Here is a 15,580-nt window from a genome sequence, read left to right as displayed (position 1 = left end):
GCCACCCGGAGCTGGCGCTCTACCCGTTCACGTCGTCGTCGCTGCAGCGCGACTTCCAGCGCAGCAGCCGCGTGGCGGAGCGCCCCCTGCTGGTCAGCCTGGCCGTGTGCATGGCGCTGGCCGTGCTCTGCTGCTCCATGCGCGACTGCGTGCGCACCAAGCCCTGGCTCGGCCTGCTCGCGCTGGTCACCGTCAGCCTGGCCACGCTGACCTCCGCCGGCATCTTCAACCTCAGCGGCGGCAAGTACAACTCCACCTACCTGGGCATCCCCTTCGTCATGCTGGGTGAGCTTTGCCATGATTCCCTACTTACCACTTACTTGCTTCTAGTCAAATCAGTGTGATAGTGAACAGTCCATATGCAGTACAGGGTTACAGGCAAGCTACACCAGGCAGGTAACTAAAGCCCTCTGTTTGCAGAGTATCTGCTGCAACAATTAGCTGCTATAATCAATGGACCTGGCTACACCAGACGTGATAGTGACAACATTTACCTTAAATGATAAAATGAATCCAGTCTTTAAGTATTTTTACAGTGCTGCAGTTGCGTGCCTGGTGTAACCTGGGCCTTAGAATGCCTTTTCAGACTATTCATGTTCCGTCACATAGAAGGCTGAGAGATTTTGTGATTCCCATGATTTATCGTATGTAGTCAGAAGTGTTGACATTTTAAGCATTCAGCCATTACTCCATAAGCTCTCCCGTTTCAACCATCATCATCTAATCCTTTGATTACTCTGTCATATTGTTAAGGAAGTGAACTTAGTTTATTTACATTCAGCAATCTGTACAGAAACGCTTTCTAATTCCAATTTAATATAGACGACCACTCTGCTGTGATATGTGTGTGTACATAACCAACGAACATACATTCTGCACAGCTATGTATCAGCTGTCTGCCGTTACATGTACATACTGTAGGTTCATACAAACGTAACCATGGTTACGTTTTCCAGGGTCATTTTATAATATAGTATAGTATATATAGTATAAGACTGCCATTCTAAACTATTGTCTGTTGGGCATTCAGCGTTTGTGATTGTCTTGTATTGGGGAGCTTATATTATATAGATTATAATTATATTCGCTTTGGACAAAGGCGTCTGCTAAATAACCATAACCATAACCATAACCATAACCATAACCATAACCATAACCATAACCATATAGAGGACATCGTCATATGCATAAAATTCAAGTAAAAAAAGTTTCCTTTAGACAAACAATTCAGTACACTGTTCAGTACAGTTCTGCCTATGTCAGTAACAAAATGAAATGCTTGCATCAACAAAATCCTTTTTTTTTTTTTTTAATTGATACAGTATGGCCGAATTAAATATTGTGATATTCATTTTTTTCAGTATTTCCTTACACCATTGTTGTTTAAAGAGCTCTGTGATGAATAGAAATGTGTAGATCAGAGACTGATGGAGGGTGTAGATGGAGGATCTGTGACACCGCCACCCCCTCAGTCAGCGCAGCATGGCGCCTCAGGGCCAGCTCAGATACGTCATGACACACACATACACACACACACACACACACACACACACACACACACACACACACACACACACACACACACACATAGAGAGAGAGAGACATGCACACATGTACACACAAATACATCAACACCACCACCCCCAGTGCTTACAAGCGCGCGCACACACACACACACACACAGATTTTCTCCAGCTCAACTCAAGCACACACTTATAATCAACACTCTGGCAGGTGTTCTCTTTTCCCTCCTTCTCTCTTTTTATTCTCTCTCTCTCTCCCTCTCTCTCTCTCTCTCACAAACACACACACACACACACACACACATTGTAATTAGTGGCATGTGAGGGAGGGACCACTGTTGTCTGAAATACTCGATGAAAATAGCAGCATAGAGGAAAGGAGGCAGAAAAGTGAAGAGGAGAGAGAGAGAGAGAGCGAGAGAGAGAGCGAGAGAGAGAGGGAGAATAGGGAGGAGGAGAGATGGAGGACAGTAAAAGAGAGGGAGGAGTGACATGAATTGGGGAAATGGAGAGATGGGAGAGAAAGTAAGTGCTCTCCAGTGGGCACAATTCAAATTGGCCTCAGAGCAGCTTCAACCTACACCATTACCACTGGGCTGCCATCGCAGTAAATGGGCCCGAACAATACCAGCCTCTCTCACGGTCCCAGAGTGTGTGTGTGGGTGCGAGGACTAATGGATGTTTACATATTTGTGTTTGTTTGTGACCATTACATATTTGTGTTTGTTTGTGACCATTTCCAAGTGATTCGGGAATGTGTGTGTGTGTGTGTAAATAGTGCATTGCATATACGCACTTCGTCGCAACGCTCACACTCATTCTCAAACCCGGTTTGTGACTGAATTTTTGAGTCGAATGGCATAAATGGCCACCACATGTAAACGGATCAACTGTTTACAGTGAAGGGGAAGAGTGGAGCTAATATGGTTTTGTAATCTAATAGGGCTTCTAGAGCTGGAGAGTGGGGGCTAGGGCTCTCTGGTAAACACACTGGCTCGTGATTTAATTAGAGGAGAAAACCCCCTGGTAGCGCATCCTGTGGTACTGTAGAACAGAGATATATGCCAAGATAGCAAAAGCGTTGCAAATGTCCACTAAAAACATTAGCCTTGTCGCTAACACTATCGGGCCATTGGTTAAGAACTAATTCTGTTATAGGAACATTAGCCCCAAGCTAGCATTTGTGATAGTCCTCAAATGACAGTGTTGTGATTGAAATAGATGGCTATTTGTGGCATAATTGACGTAATGGCATACTTAAGGGGAAACAGACTGTTATTTGAGTTTTGTAGGCTCCAGGTGTCTCTGAGATATGGTACATTACTGGTGTCATTGTCTTTGTTGTTGTTTTTGGTTTCTGTAGCCCTGCTGGAAGAAGACATTGCTGTATCAAGGCTATTAGGGGTTCAGCTTCGAGGAAGTGGAATAGATACTGACCTGATCTCAGATTGTGGACTGCAGCCCAGGCAGCTTGGACTTCCTGCCTGCTTTATAATCCATGTCCGCCCCATCTGTGGAGATGTTTAGTCGACCGGGGGGGTATTTCATTACGTGGGCTAGTGACTAACCTGGGTAAATTAGCCCAGAGGAAATCGTAAAGCTCCTAATAGAGGAGCACTTTAGCTTCACTCTCACAACAAAACAAATCCAGAAAGCTCTACTCTTAGGAGGATTATTGTGAGTCTTTTGTCACTTCCTGTGAGTCTTTTGTCACTAAACCATAATTGAAATAGCCTTGTTTGGCTGCATTTGACCATAGCTTACGCATAAAACCTAGCGCACATTGTATTTCTTTACATAATAGGAAAAAGTAAACTGTCGAGGTTGTCTTCTGCAAATCTTATGGTTAAAACAAAAAAACAAAAACAAAACAAAAATCAGATTGCACCAGGTGATGGAAACATATCATGTTTCAGTGAGACGTAATGTCACATAGGAGGCACACAACAGATGTGGGAGCATCAGTAGTCTACAAGGCTACAATGCATACAAGGCTAGCTCCCATACAAGGTGGATCCTGTGTGGGGGCCTGGCACTAGCAGCTAGATGTAATTAGCCTATGTAATTACATAGGCCTGTGTCATAATGGGGACCTAGATGCACTCTATGGGCTTACAGCCCTGCCCTCCCTCAGTGAGTGGGTTTATTTCATTGTGCTGAAGTGGGCTTTAGTTTGTGTGTATGCATTTGTGTGTGTGTGTGTGTGTGTGTGTGTGTGTGTGTGTGTGTGTGTGTGTGTGTGTGTGTGTGTGTGAGAGAGAGAGTGTGGGTGTATGCATATGTATGTGTGTGTGCTTGCGTGCCTTACATTTTCCTTTTAAGACCTGTTAAAGCAACACAGTGCATTTGGATGCTACAATGTAGCCTACACTATATGCTGTTGATCGGTTAGGATCAAGACCCATTCAGTCGATTTCTTATTTCATATGACCTGGGTATCATCTTTTGACTAAAAATGGCTTTGAATATTTATGCCTAGGGCGTAAATATCAGTTCCTTCACGGTGAGGCTTTAGAGAGTGAGATTGCGAGTCTGAGCCGCCGACTGAAGAGTAGCTGCTCTGAATGAAGCCGTCAGGGGGTTAGGAGTTCAAACCGCAGTGTAGCGCCGTCCTCCGGGGAGCCCTCTCCTCACCCCCGCCGGCTCCGTCGCCTGGAGCGCCCCCTCCTCAGTCCTCACCCTCGATGCCGCCGCCGCCCGCCCGCCCGCCCGCCCGCCCGCCCGCCCCGGATCTCATCCCTCCAAATCCCAAGCCGTAATGGCATCATCCTCCTCTGTCCATCAAAGAGATGTCCATCTAATCCTTCTAGATCCCATTCATAATGGCATCCTCCTCCCCTGTCCATCACAGAGATGTCCATCTCCGTGGTCGGTCACAGCCCTTCCTTCCTCCGTCTGCTCAGTTCAGCTCAGTTCAGCGGTCATGCCGTGTGTTTGTTATGTGCGTGTTTGTTTACGTGTTTGTGGGTGTATGAGTCACGCCACCTTCACCTTTGCTGTTCACTTCCCTGACTGAGAGAGAGTGTGAAAAAAAAAAAAAAAAAAAAACACAGATCATGATTCACTGCCACCAGGCAGGCAGTCACACAAGCTACTGGGTCCAGTCAGTCGTCACGCCTCAGGCACTGTTCCCGGGTCAGGGCTACCAAGCCATCTGGCTCCCGGAGTGCCTGGAAAGACCCTGTGGAGTCACAGAGGCGGCCTGTATCCAGGTCAGTGATGAGGAGGTGACAGAGGAGGGAGAGAGAGAGGAGGGAGAGAAGAGAGAGAGGGAGAGAGGGGGAGGGGGGGAAGTGAGAGAGAGAGGGAGAGAGAGTGAGAGGAGGAAGTGAGAAAGAGAGGGAGAAAGTGAGAGAGAGGGAGAGAGTGAGAGGAAAAGAAAGAGGGAGTGAGAGAAAGGAAGAGAGAGAGTGAGAGAGAGAAAGGAAGAGGTGCCGGTGATGGGGAGCTGGGGGATACACTGCTGTCACGGCTGAGTCACGGGTGCCATGGCAACCCTGGAGGTGAGGGCCATCTGCTGCCTTGAGACGAGAGAGTGGAAGACAGAGAGAGAGAGAGGAAGAGAGAGAGGGAGAGATAGAGTTAGAGGGAGAGATAGAGAGAGAGAGTGGGGGAGAGAGAATGGGTAAGAGTGACAGAGAGTGAATGAGAATGAGACACAGAGAGAGAGGGGGAGAGATCAAGAGATAGAGAAGGAGAGGGGGGAGGGATGGAGAAGGTGTAGAGTGGGATTGAAAGAGGGGGACAGTGAGAAATGGAGCAAAAAGCAGTCACTCAAAGCAATCTGACACAAATGGAAACTTTCTTTCTCACACACACAAACACACACACACACACACAGACACAGACACACACACACAAACACACACACACACTCACGCGCAAACGAAGGTATCTCCGCTTAGCTCACAGGTATTCCTTTACACGTTTTGTCTTGGTCCAGCTTGTGTCGTCCGAGCGATCCAGTTCGACGAGACTTGTTGTCTCCAAGTTTACTTTTCTCTATAAGTAGACTGACCCAGTTAGCACAGGGGGTGTCCACCAACACAGGCACTGGCCCCAGCAACCGCCGCTCAGTCCCACGGCTACGGAAAGAGGCTCTCAGCTTGCGCGGGCTGCCCGAGCGCATCAGATCAACTTAACATGAGTGACTGGTCTGAGTGAGCCAGACGTACCGTTCACAGATAATTCATCACCCCGGGCCTAGCTTCTGAGTTATTTAATTCATTATCTGGCGGCCGCCCGAAGACAGAGGGAAAATACACGCCTGAGCTAAATGACATGACATTGTTTGAGGGCACAGAGAGATTGTTTGGCTTTCCGGCGGGGGGTTGAGTTTGACTGACAAGTGCAAAAAAGATTGATGAATTTGTGTTTGTCTTGCTGCATTTATTATAACTGTGCTGAGTATTTAGATAGCGTCGCACCTACACACCCACACACTGTGCCTATTAGAGGCTCAAGATTAAATTAGCACAGGCTAGAGAGAGAGAGAGTGTGAGAGTGTGAGAATAAATGAGAGAGTGTGTGTGTGTGTGGGTGTGAGAGAGAGAGAGAGCGAGACAGCAAACGGAAGACTGCACAAGAGGAAAAATAGAGTAAATAGGGGGATAAAGACTCGGAGAGAAGGAGAGAGATAAAGGGAATGGAACATGATGACAGGAGCAGAGAGAAAGAAGACTGGAGACAGAGAAAAGAGAGGGAGAGAATAAAAAGAAAGAAAGAGAGAGAGAGAGAGAGAGAGAGAGAGAGAGAGAGAGAGAGAGAGAGAGAGAGAGAGAGAAAGCTCCTTTATCAGTGAGGTGAGGAGTAAGGTGGCGGTGATGTAGGGTCTTATTGAATTATTTAGGCGTGCCTCTCGGCAGCCACAGGTGAGAGTGTAAAGCCTGCCAGGATTCTCGCTCTCTTCCCCGGCTTTGTCTTATCCTCGTCTAGCGTTCATCTCTTTAGCGGAGCGTTTATAAATCAAACAGTCAAAGAGACCCCCCCCCCCACTCCCCCTTAACGCTGTGTCTCATGCTGTCATGGCTTATTTCTTTGTCTCTCACTCTCTCTCTCTCTCTCTCTCTCTCTCTGTGTTTTTTTCTTCTTCTCTCGTCTGTGTTCTCCAGGTCACGGCTTGTTTGGCATCTTCGAGATGCTGGCGTCGTGGCGGCGGACGCGCGAGGACCAGCACGTGAAGGAGCGCGTGGCGGCCGTCTTCTCCGACTGCCTGCTGCCCTTCACGGCGGGCACGGCGCTGCACCTGGTGACCTTCGGCATCGGCGCCAGCCCCTTCACCAACATCGAGGCCGTGCGCCTCTTCTGCCGCAACGCCTGCCTCTCCGTGCTCTTCAACTACCTCTACATCCTCACCTTCTTCGGCTCCAACCTGGTGTTCGCCGGCTACCTGGAGAACAACTACCGCCACAGCCTCTTCTGCCGACGCGTGCCCAAGCCCGAGCTCCTGCAGCAGAAGCCCGCCTGGTACCGCTTCCTGATGTACACGCAGTACAACGAGGGCCCGGCGTCCGAGCCCGACCTGCAGGCCTACGAGAGCCACCTGCTGGTGGCCTTCATGAAGCGCTACTACTGCGACTGGATCACCAACACGTACGTCAAGCCCTTCGTGGTGCTCTTCTACCTGGTGTACGTGTCCTTCGCGCTCATGGGCTACCTGCAGGTGAGCGAGGGCTCGGACCTGAGCAACATGGTGGCCACGGAGACGGGCACCATCGCGTACATGCGCGCGCAGCAGCGCTACTTCAGCAGCTACAGCCCGGTGATCGGCTTCTACATCTACGAGTCCATCGAGTACTGGAACGCCAGCGTGCAGGAGGACCTGCTGGAGTACACGCGCGGCTTCGAGCGCATCTCGTGGTTCGAGAGCTACCTGAAGTACCTGCGCGGGCTCAACGCCAGCCAGAGCCTGCCGCGCGGCGACTTCACCGAGCGGCTGCGCGCCGGCTTCCTGCGGCAGCCGCGCTACGCGCACTTCGCCGACGACATCATCTTCGCGCGACGCGGCGTCGGCTCCGACGGCGGCGCCGGGAGCGACGCCGAGGTGGTGGCCTCGCGCATGTTCCTGGTGGCCAAGACGACGGAGAACAAGCGCGAGGAGATGGCCGTGCTGCTGGACACGCTGCGCAAGCTCTCGCTGACCTCGCGCATCAAGTTCATCATCTTCAACCCGTCGTTCGTCTACATGGACCGCTACGCGTCGTCGGTGGGCGCGCCGCTCAAGAACTCGTGCGTGGCCGCCCTCTTCCTCCTCTTCTTCTCCACCTTCCTGGCGGCCGACCCGCTGGTCAACGGCTGGCTGGCCGTGACGGTGGCCTCGGTGGAGTTCGGCGTGGTGGGCTTCATGACGCTGTGGCACGTGGAGCTGGACTGCGTCTCGGTGCTCTGCCTCATCTACGGCGTCAACTACGCGGTGGACTCGAGCGCGCCGCTGGTCTCGGCGTTCGTGCTGGGCCGCGAGCACTCGCGCACCCACTGGGTCAAGCTGGCGCTGGAGCACCACGGCGTGCCAGCGCTGCAGAGCTACCTGTGCTACGGCGCCGCCCTGCTGCCCGTGGCCGCCGTGCCCTCCAACCTGACGCGCACGCTCTTCCGCTGCCTCTTCCTCACCGTGCTCATCGTGGCGTTCCACTGCCTGGCCATCCTGCCGGTGCTGCTGACCTTCCTGCCGCCGTCCAAGCGCAAGAAGAAGCGAGACCGGAAGAGGGCCGGCGGCGGCGGCGGCAGCGACGGGGGCCGCGAGGAGATCGAGTGCGTGGAGATGGCGGACAGCACGCGCGTCGTCGACCAGATCACCACCGTCTGACGGCCGCAGCTCGGGAAAAAAAAAACGCTAACCCGCTAACCGCCCACTCCCCCCCGTCAACTGTTTGACCAACACAAATGGACAGACAGAGAAACGGAAAGCTGATGCCTTTCCGGTGGAAGGTGACCCACAAGAGGGGCTTTGTTTGAGTCTATGAGTACGTCACTCGCGTGTGACAAGTGTGTCAAGTTTTAGGCTGCGGCTCAGAGCGTTCGGTCTTGTATTTAAAAAAAAAAAAAAAAAAAAAAGTGTTCCAATCCCAACTGCTGTTTTCCGGTGAGGTTCAGTTGCTGTGTCATAGCCCCTTTTTTCTGTAGGCCTCTCTCTGCTCTGCGTGTGTGGAAGTTTAGGCCTGGTTGCCATGGTGAAGTTTCTCTGTAGGCGATAGCGATAGCACAGCGTAGCGCAGCGTAGCAGAAGAACCTTCTCTGCTCCCTCTGCCCTTCTGGACACATCGGAGGCAGATTATCCCAACAGCTGCAGACAATTAGAGCTCGGTGGCAGGCGTCCGCTAACGTAGGCAGGCGTGCACTAATAGAAAGAGCCAGAACGCGAGGGGGGGGGGGGGGGGGTCTTCGAATGTCTTTATTTTCAATGCGGTTGTGTAGTGCGCACTTAGACGTAGAGAGCGATTTTACTGTGATGAGCGCAGCGAGTTGGGGTTGTCGGAGGAGTCAGCCAGTCCCTTTAGTCATATTCATGAACTGATGCACTCCTGCTCTCTGTCACTGTCAGACGCTTGTTTCTGTCTCTCTCCTCCTCTCGTGCTCCTCTCCCTCCTCCTCTCGTGCTCCTCTCCCTCCTCCTCTTCGTCTCCATCCCTCTCCTCTTCGTCTCCATCCCTCTCCTTTTCTCCTCTTTGCTTTCCCCCCTTTTGTGTTGAGCGTGCCCTGCGTCTCTGCTGTTTTTCTTTTAAGACTGAATATGACAGGGAGAATGGATGTTTGTGTTAGTAAAAGAGAAAGTGAGAGAGAGTGAAAGAGAGAGAGATAGAGAGAGGGTGGGAGGTAGTGTGTGTGTGTGTGTGTGTGTGTGTGTTGCATGTGTGTTTGTGTGTGTGTGTGTGTGTGTGTGTGTGTTTGTGTGTGTGAACGGAAAAGAGGGTGCTGCCTCTTGGAATCGTGAGGTCGGGGCGCAGTGCGGTGCTTCCATGGTAACCCACATACAGTAGTAGTAGTGCCGGTCGCAGTTTCTTTCTCTTTTTTTTCTCTCTCTTTTGCTATGCGGAGTATTTTTTAATGCCCAGCCTCTTGACCAAGCCCACCGCTGTGAGTGACAGGCGACGTCTCTGCGCGGTGTCCACAGCCTGGATTTTCCTCCATCTGATCTCTCTGTTTTTGTTTTCCTCCCCGGCTGCAGGAGAGCCCAGCGACATGCCTCATAAATATGGATGGGACAAAGAGCTCTTGTGTTGTCTCCTCCTCACCCTTTGTGTGAAGAGGGAAAAATAGAGGGGAGCGGAGGAGAGAGAGAGAGAGAGTGAGAGAGAGGGGGGGGGGAGAGGATGAGAGGATGAGAAAGACAGTAAAGAGACGAGCAGCAGGGAGGAGGAAAGAGACAGAAAAGAAAAGAAAAGATCAGAGAGAGAGAGGGAGAGAGGAAGAGAAAATGACAGAGGAGAGATGACAGAGCAGGACAAGAGCGCTGAGTGCTGAAGGGTTAGAGGGAGGATGTTAAGACCTGCACACACACACACACACACACACACACACACACACACACACACTTGGGGAGGGAGAATGTGGGGAGTGGTAGCCCACGTTGCTGCAGAGTCCGTGCCACATATGGACCCAAGTGCCCACGGGGACCCGGGTCAGAACCTGACCCTCATTAGAACTTGGCCTGCGGTCATTTCCCCACCCCACCTCCCCTCCCCGACTCACTTCCTGTCTCTTTTCATGAAGGCACAAGGACTAAACCATATTTGGGCAAAATAGAGAGAGAAAGGAGGATGAGAGGAAGCCTTTTGTTCTCCTAGGTGTGGCTGAGACATAAGCATCACTCACTTGGACCTGGATAGGTGAACCTAGGACAGGACAAGCCTCTTTATTACATTCATATCTCCCCCATTCTCTCTCTCTTTCTCTCTCCCTCTCTCTCTCTCCCTCCTGTCTCTTGAGGACACCTGCATCTCTCTCTCTATTTCTCTCTGTTTACACACGCACAATCTGGAAATGCAAAACAGGGGGACCAGGGAGAAACACCAACAGCAGAAATGCATAAATACACAGATGGTGGTCTGCCAGTGCTAGACTCAGTTCCAGGCCAATTATGTCACACACACAAACACACACACACACACACACACACACACACACACACACACACACACACACACACACACACACACACACAAACACATTTGGCTTAACAGCTATCTATCTCCAGCGAAGACCCATATGATAGGTCGATTTTCTGCAAAGTCAGCAAGTGCGCTCAAGGTATCCATGGTGATACACTCAAACACCATGGTGATGGGTCCTTCTGGGACTTAGGGATGCAACATCTCGCCTCAGAATATTAGCTGCTACATTCTCTCCTTATACTCTCTCTCTCTCTCTCTCCATCCCCTCTCACAGTGTCTCTCCTCTCTCTCTGCCCCCCCTCTCTTCTCTCTCTCTGCCCCCCCCTCTCAATCTCTCCCTCTCTCTCATTTCACTCTCTGCCCCCCCCCCCCCCCCCTTCCCCACCCCTTCTCTCAGTGTCTATCTCTCTCTCCTCTGCACCACTTACAAGGCTCTCGACACTGCATACAAATTGCCTTCCCAAAATTCACTCACCAGGACTCCCATGCTTCAAGTGTCCACAACATGACACGTGCCTGAGGCGGTGTCTAGCCAACTGACCAAGGTTCTTATTCTGGCATTTTCCGGGAGATAAGAAGTCAACACAAGACAAAAAACAAGGACCGCAAGCCACTGGTCTGGACAGCAGGGACACGGAGAAGCAGACAGCACGTCGTGTCCGAAGGCTCCTTACTGTGGGTCAAACGGTGTGCTGAAGTATTACTGGACATCTTACATTTTAACCTGAATGTACAATTCCCTGTTTTACATGCAAGCATCAGAGCATCGTCACGCTGCGCCTCTGTGGACTGTGTGACCCGTCCAGTCTGAAGCGTCGGTCATCCCTGGAGGTCGAGCATCATCACGCTGCTCCTCTGCGGACTGGACGACCCGTCCAGTCTAAAGTGTCGGCCATCCCTGGAGGCTGAGCTTTAAAGCTTTGACCCTTTAAAGATTGTCATGGACCTCTCTCGTACGCTCTGGTATTGATTCTCATTTTATAAATGAGCCTCGCCACCCCTCCCCTCAGCCTCTGAAAAGCTGTCACAAAAACACAATTCATCTGCCACCACCTGTCTCGCACTGTTAGCCACCAATTTGCTGAGCCCATTGTCACTTCGACTAATACCTGTGCATTCTCTCAAACATACGCACGCACACACACACACACACACACACACACACACACACACACACACACACACACACACACACACACACACACACACATATGGAACCTCACATAAACATATCAGCTGCTGATACAGATCCCCTTAATGATGTCAGCAAAAGCGTACACACACACACACACACATACCTGGACACACATACATGATACACTTATTACAGACATTAAAGAATAATGTTGTACAACAGAAAGATTGTCTAGTTTTGCAATTGATTTCACTTTTTTTCAGAACAATAAAAATATGTGAACAGCTCTCCATGCGCCCCCAGCTTTATTACATTTGGCCACATTTCTCACTTGGGTACAAGGAATTTCTTAACGTTGCTCACTCTGTCATCATGTCAGTGTTTGATTGTGAATGTGAACTACTAGCCACAAAAGTCTTTGCTAATAATAATGGCTTGGTTGCTTACATAGCTTCACAGTGTCATCTTGTGGTTGCCCTGTGTAGTGCAGCGGAGATTATTTGCACTGAAACTACCTGAGGCCAGCAGCATAGTCTGATTGGACTCGAGGGCAACTTGAATACTCAAATATAAGATGAACAGTGAACACAGATACTTAAAAGAGATGTGATACGTTTATTGCATGGAGAAGAATTAAATGGATTTGTGAAAATCAACACATTCGTTCAGTAGGTTGGTCTAATTGTATCCACAAACCCTGTCAAATTCAGCCCCCTACAGAGCACACAGTGGGTTTGGTATAGCCCCTTATCATTACAGTCACATTGGAAGGGGTCATTATGGAAACAGAACGCTAATATGCATGTGGAAGTTGAAAGAGGGATGCTCGAATGTGTGGGTGGGTGTCTGCTATAAGGACAAAAGGAACCTTTTAACCATAGTGGTGAATGACTAGTATAGTGGTTAAAGTGATACAGATATCCCTATGGGTGGAGGAAGTTATATGTCTCGTGAGGGTAAAGGACTAAGATCATAGTGCAACACCCTCAGCCTTAGGTTGATATCATCAGCCATACAACTAATAGTCAACTGTAACCCAATACAGCCTGTTTGGCTGGGCCTCTATGCACAGAAATCCCCTCATACATCAATGATTGTGTTACACGACATGTTATTGTCCGTGTGTGGTTTTGAACAAGAGACTGTTACCAGAGGGAAATGAGTTAGAAGCCAGGTGCAGGTGGACAAAATGGATTTGTTTTTCAAATCCTCGGTGTAATGAATATGCTGTAGTGTAGACATAAAACTTAGAGGAGAAAAAAGAGAGAGTGACAGACAGTTTGTCAGGGACGAGAGTAGATCATAGTTTTGTGTGGGAAGGAACAGACACATAGAGTGTAGGTGACAGAGGAGGATTTCTTCATTGTATTTCAAACTCAGGTTGTTTGTTTTAGGATATGGGCTTGCGGTATGACCTTGCATGACTGCTCATCAGGAGTGTGCAAAGGGCTGAATGGTTCCTTACACAGAGAGGTGAAAGCTTGATCAGAGCTCAGCGTAGTGGAACACTCACAGACACACAAGCATAACATGTTTCACTCATTCCAAAAATATGTTGGTTTCCCTAGGTATTTGAGAAATTAAGAGAAAGAGAGTGGGGCAGAGAGAGAAGGAGACATTGAATCCATTCCATGGACTCTGGGATGGCCATTGACAGATCCATTCAGGGCCACCAAATAATATGGTTTTTTTTTTGTGGGTGGCAGTTGTGAATGTTTTGAATGCCCTTAAAACATAGAGGCATGCTAGATAAACTGTTCAAACTGCTTAGTTGTAGGTTCTGTTCAAAAGAATATTTATCTATGAGCACACAAAAATGAAATGATTTATGATTGCAGGACTAAAGGCATGATGAGTATGGTGTTGAATAGGTACAGTATCAGCATTTGGAATAATAGTGACAGAAGGACCATGTGCCAGGTGTCAGATAACAGGCCTATGATGCCACAACATTTGTGGATGTTCACTATAGCTTTTGCTTAAGGGACCAATTTGTTGCACATTTGCACCTTTGCTTCGTTAACTGATTTCCTGGTGCATGAGACACGAGGAGTGCTTGTGAGCACAGAATAAACACCTGTCAACATGCACCTCACATCCTCATGAAAGCAGTTTACACAGACACAGGTATACAAAATACACGAAGACATTAAAGTTCCTTAAAATGTGTGTTATTTCATATGTTCTGTTGGCCATTATAAACCACCAAGAAATCATCTGTGCTGCTGCATTTCAATAACATAAGTGTTAAACAGAAAGTATCCTTCAATTGACACTGACACTGGAACTGATCTCACATGGATTCAATGAAACATTCCTCAGGGCAGAAGGAGAGCTCAATGGGGCATCACGTGTATCCAAAAAACCAAACAAACAAACAAAATGGAGCGTCTCTTGGATCAATGTAGCCAACATCACTCTACAGAGAGTCTGCATTTTGTAGCTTTTGGAGAGCTCACATCCATGTGTGAAACCATAGGGGTCTGAATCTCTGCTCGGCAGGCACCAATGGCTGGCTTTGCAGCGCTTGATTGCCTAAGAAATCCACACCTTGCGCATCCCCACCCTTCTCAAGTGAAAGAAAGAATGATGCTCGTCCCGCAAGCTCAGTTCCATAACCACTGGCGTCACTGCGTTCCTGTGAAGAAAAGCCTGCGCAGGTAAGAGGAGGAGAAGCCCGACCGGTCGACTCACCTATGTGACGCCGCAGTCTGTAGCCTAGGGCGCTTGTGGCCAAAACCAACACCCGTGCACTTCACAGTCTGAAGCTAGTTGCAAGAATGACAGCCTGCCACTAATTTCCTTTGTTCTCAGGCATTAGACCTCCAGGTTGAGATAGCAAGAGGTCATATGAATGACAACAAAATACAAAATGAGTTGTTTGGAAATTTGTGATTGCATTACAAATATATTATAGTAAGAAAATAAATAAGAAATTAAGAAATATAGGGGTAGGAATTGTTCCTGCATCTGTGTCATACTCTTGTAAACACACACACATGCACACATGCACACACACACACACGCACGCACGCACGCACGCACGCACGCACGCACGCACACACACACACACACACACACACACACACACACACACACACACACACACACACACACACACACACACACACACACACACACACACAAAGTGGGCTAAAACTCTCTCCAGGAACTGTCTTGGTCAACATCCGTGTAGCAGGACCAGCTGTTGCCTGAAAGCCCCATACCCTCTCTGATTCTCCTCACCCAGTCCTGTCTCAGGGAACAATCAGATGCGCTCACTAAGAGGATGAGGATTAAGACTTTCAAAAGATGTTGTGCTGAAAGGACGCAGGTCCTCTACAGTAATACTTTTTTCTGTATTGATTAATACTTGAAACGATGACGCTGAAAATGACGGGAATGATAAGTAGCCTATACATTTTCGAATAGGCCATACTTTTCTAAAAAATAAATAGGCTGCATAGCATTGTAATGCTCTAATAATTATCCTTGCAAAATATGTTTTAACGTGTTTTATATGTTCAAATGTAGTTTTATGAAGAAATGGGCAGCTCCTTTGTTGCTATAGGCTTAAGCTTGTTCATTTGATATCATAGAAGATTCACAAAAGGATTTGAAATGACATCTAGAATGCAGCAGAAACTTTCCGGCGAGGGCGTGTCATTTATCTGGATGCCTTGCGTATGCTTCATAATGATGGGAGTGCCAGTTTTGAAGGTCTAGTCGGGTGTCACGTTTCAGCATATTATGTTCCTGAGAAATCTCTTAACCTTATGATGCAGTAGCGCTAAGCTGTTTTTAACGATTTT

The 15,580-nt window shown here is 48.9% G+C and overlaps 1 protein-coding gene across 1 annotated transcript in view; it reads left to right on the top strand.

Moving 5' to 3' along the window:
- Positions 1-8,536, top strand: part of ptchd1 (patched domain containing 1) — a 12,285-nt gene extending 3,749 nt beyond the window's left edge. The window contains exons 2-3 of the mRNA XM_062521220.1: positions 1-285; positions 6,635-8,536. The exon at positions 1-285 is cut by the window's left edge and continues 400 nt beyond it. Of these exons, the coding sequence (XP_062377204.1) occupies positions 1-285; positions 6,635-8,328 (1,979 nt within the window). The 3' untranslated portion in view covers positions 8,329-8,536. The remainder of the gene's footprint in view (positions 286-6,634) is intronic.
- Positions 8,537-15,580: the final 7,044 nt, after the last annotated feature.

The sequence above is a fragment of the Sardina pilchardus genome, chromosome 19 (genome assembly GCF_963854185.1).
Source record: "Sardina pilchardus chromosome 19, fSarPil1.1, whole genome shotgun sequence".
NCBI lineage: Eukaryota > Metazoa > Chordata > Actinopteri > Clupeiformes > Clupeidae > Sardina > Sardina pilchardus.
This window is presented reverse-complemented; position numbering and strand designations above follow the sequence as displayed.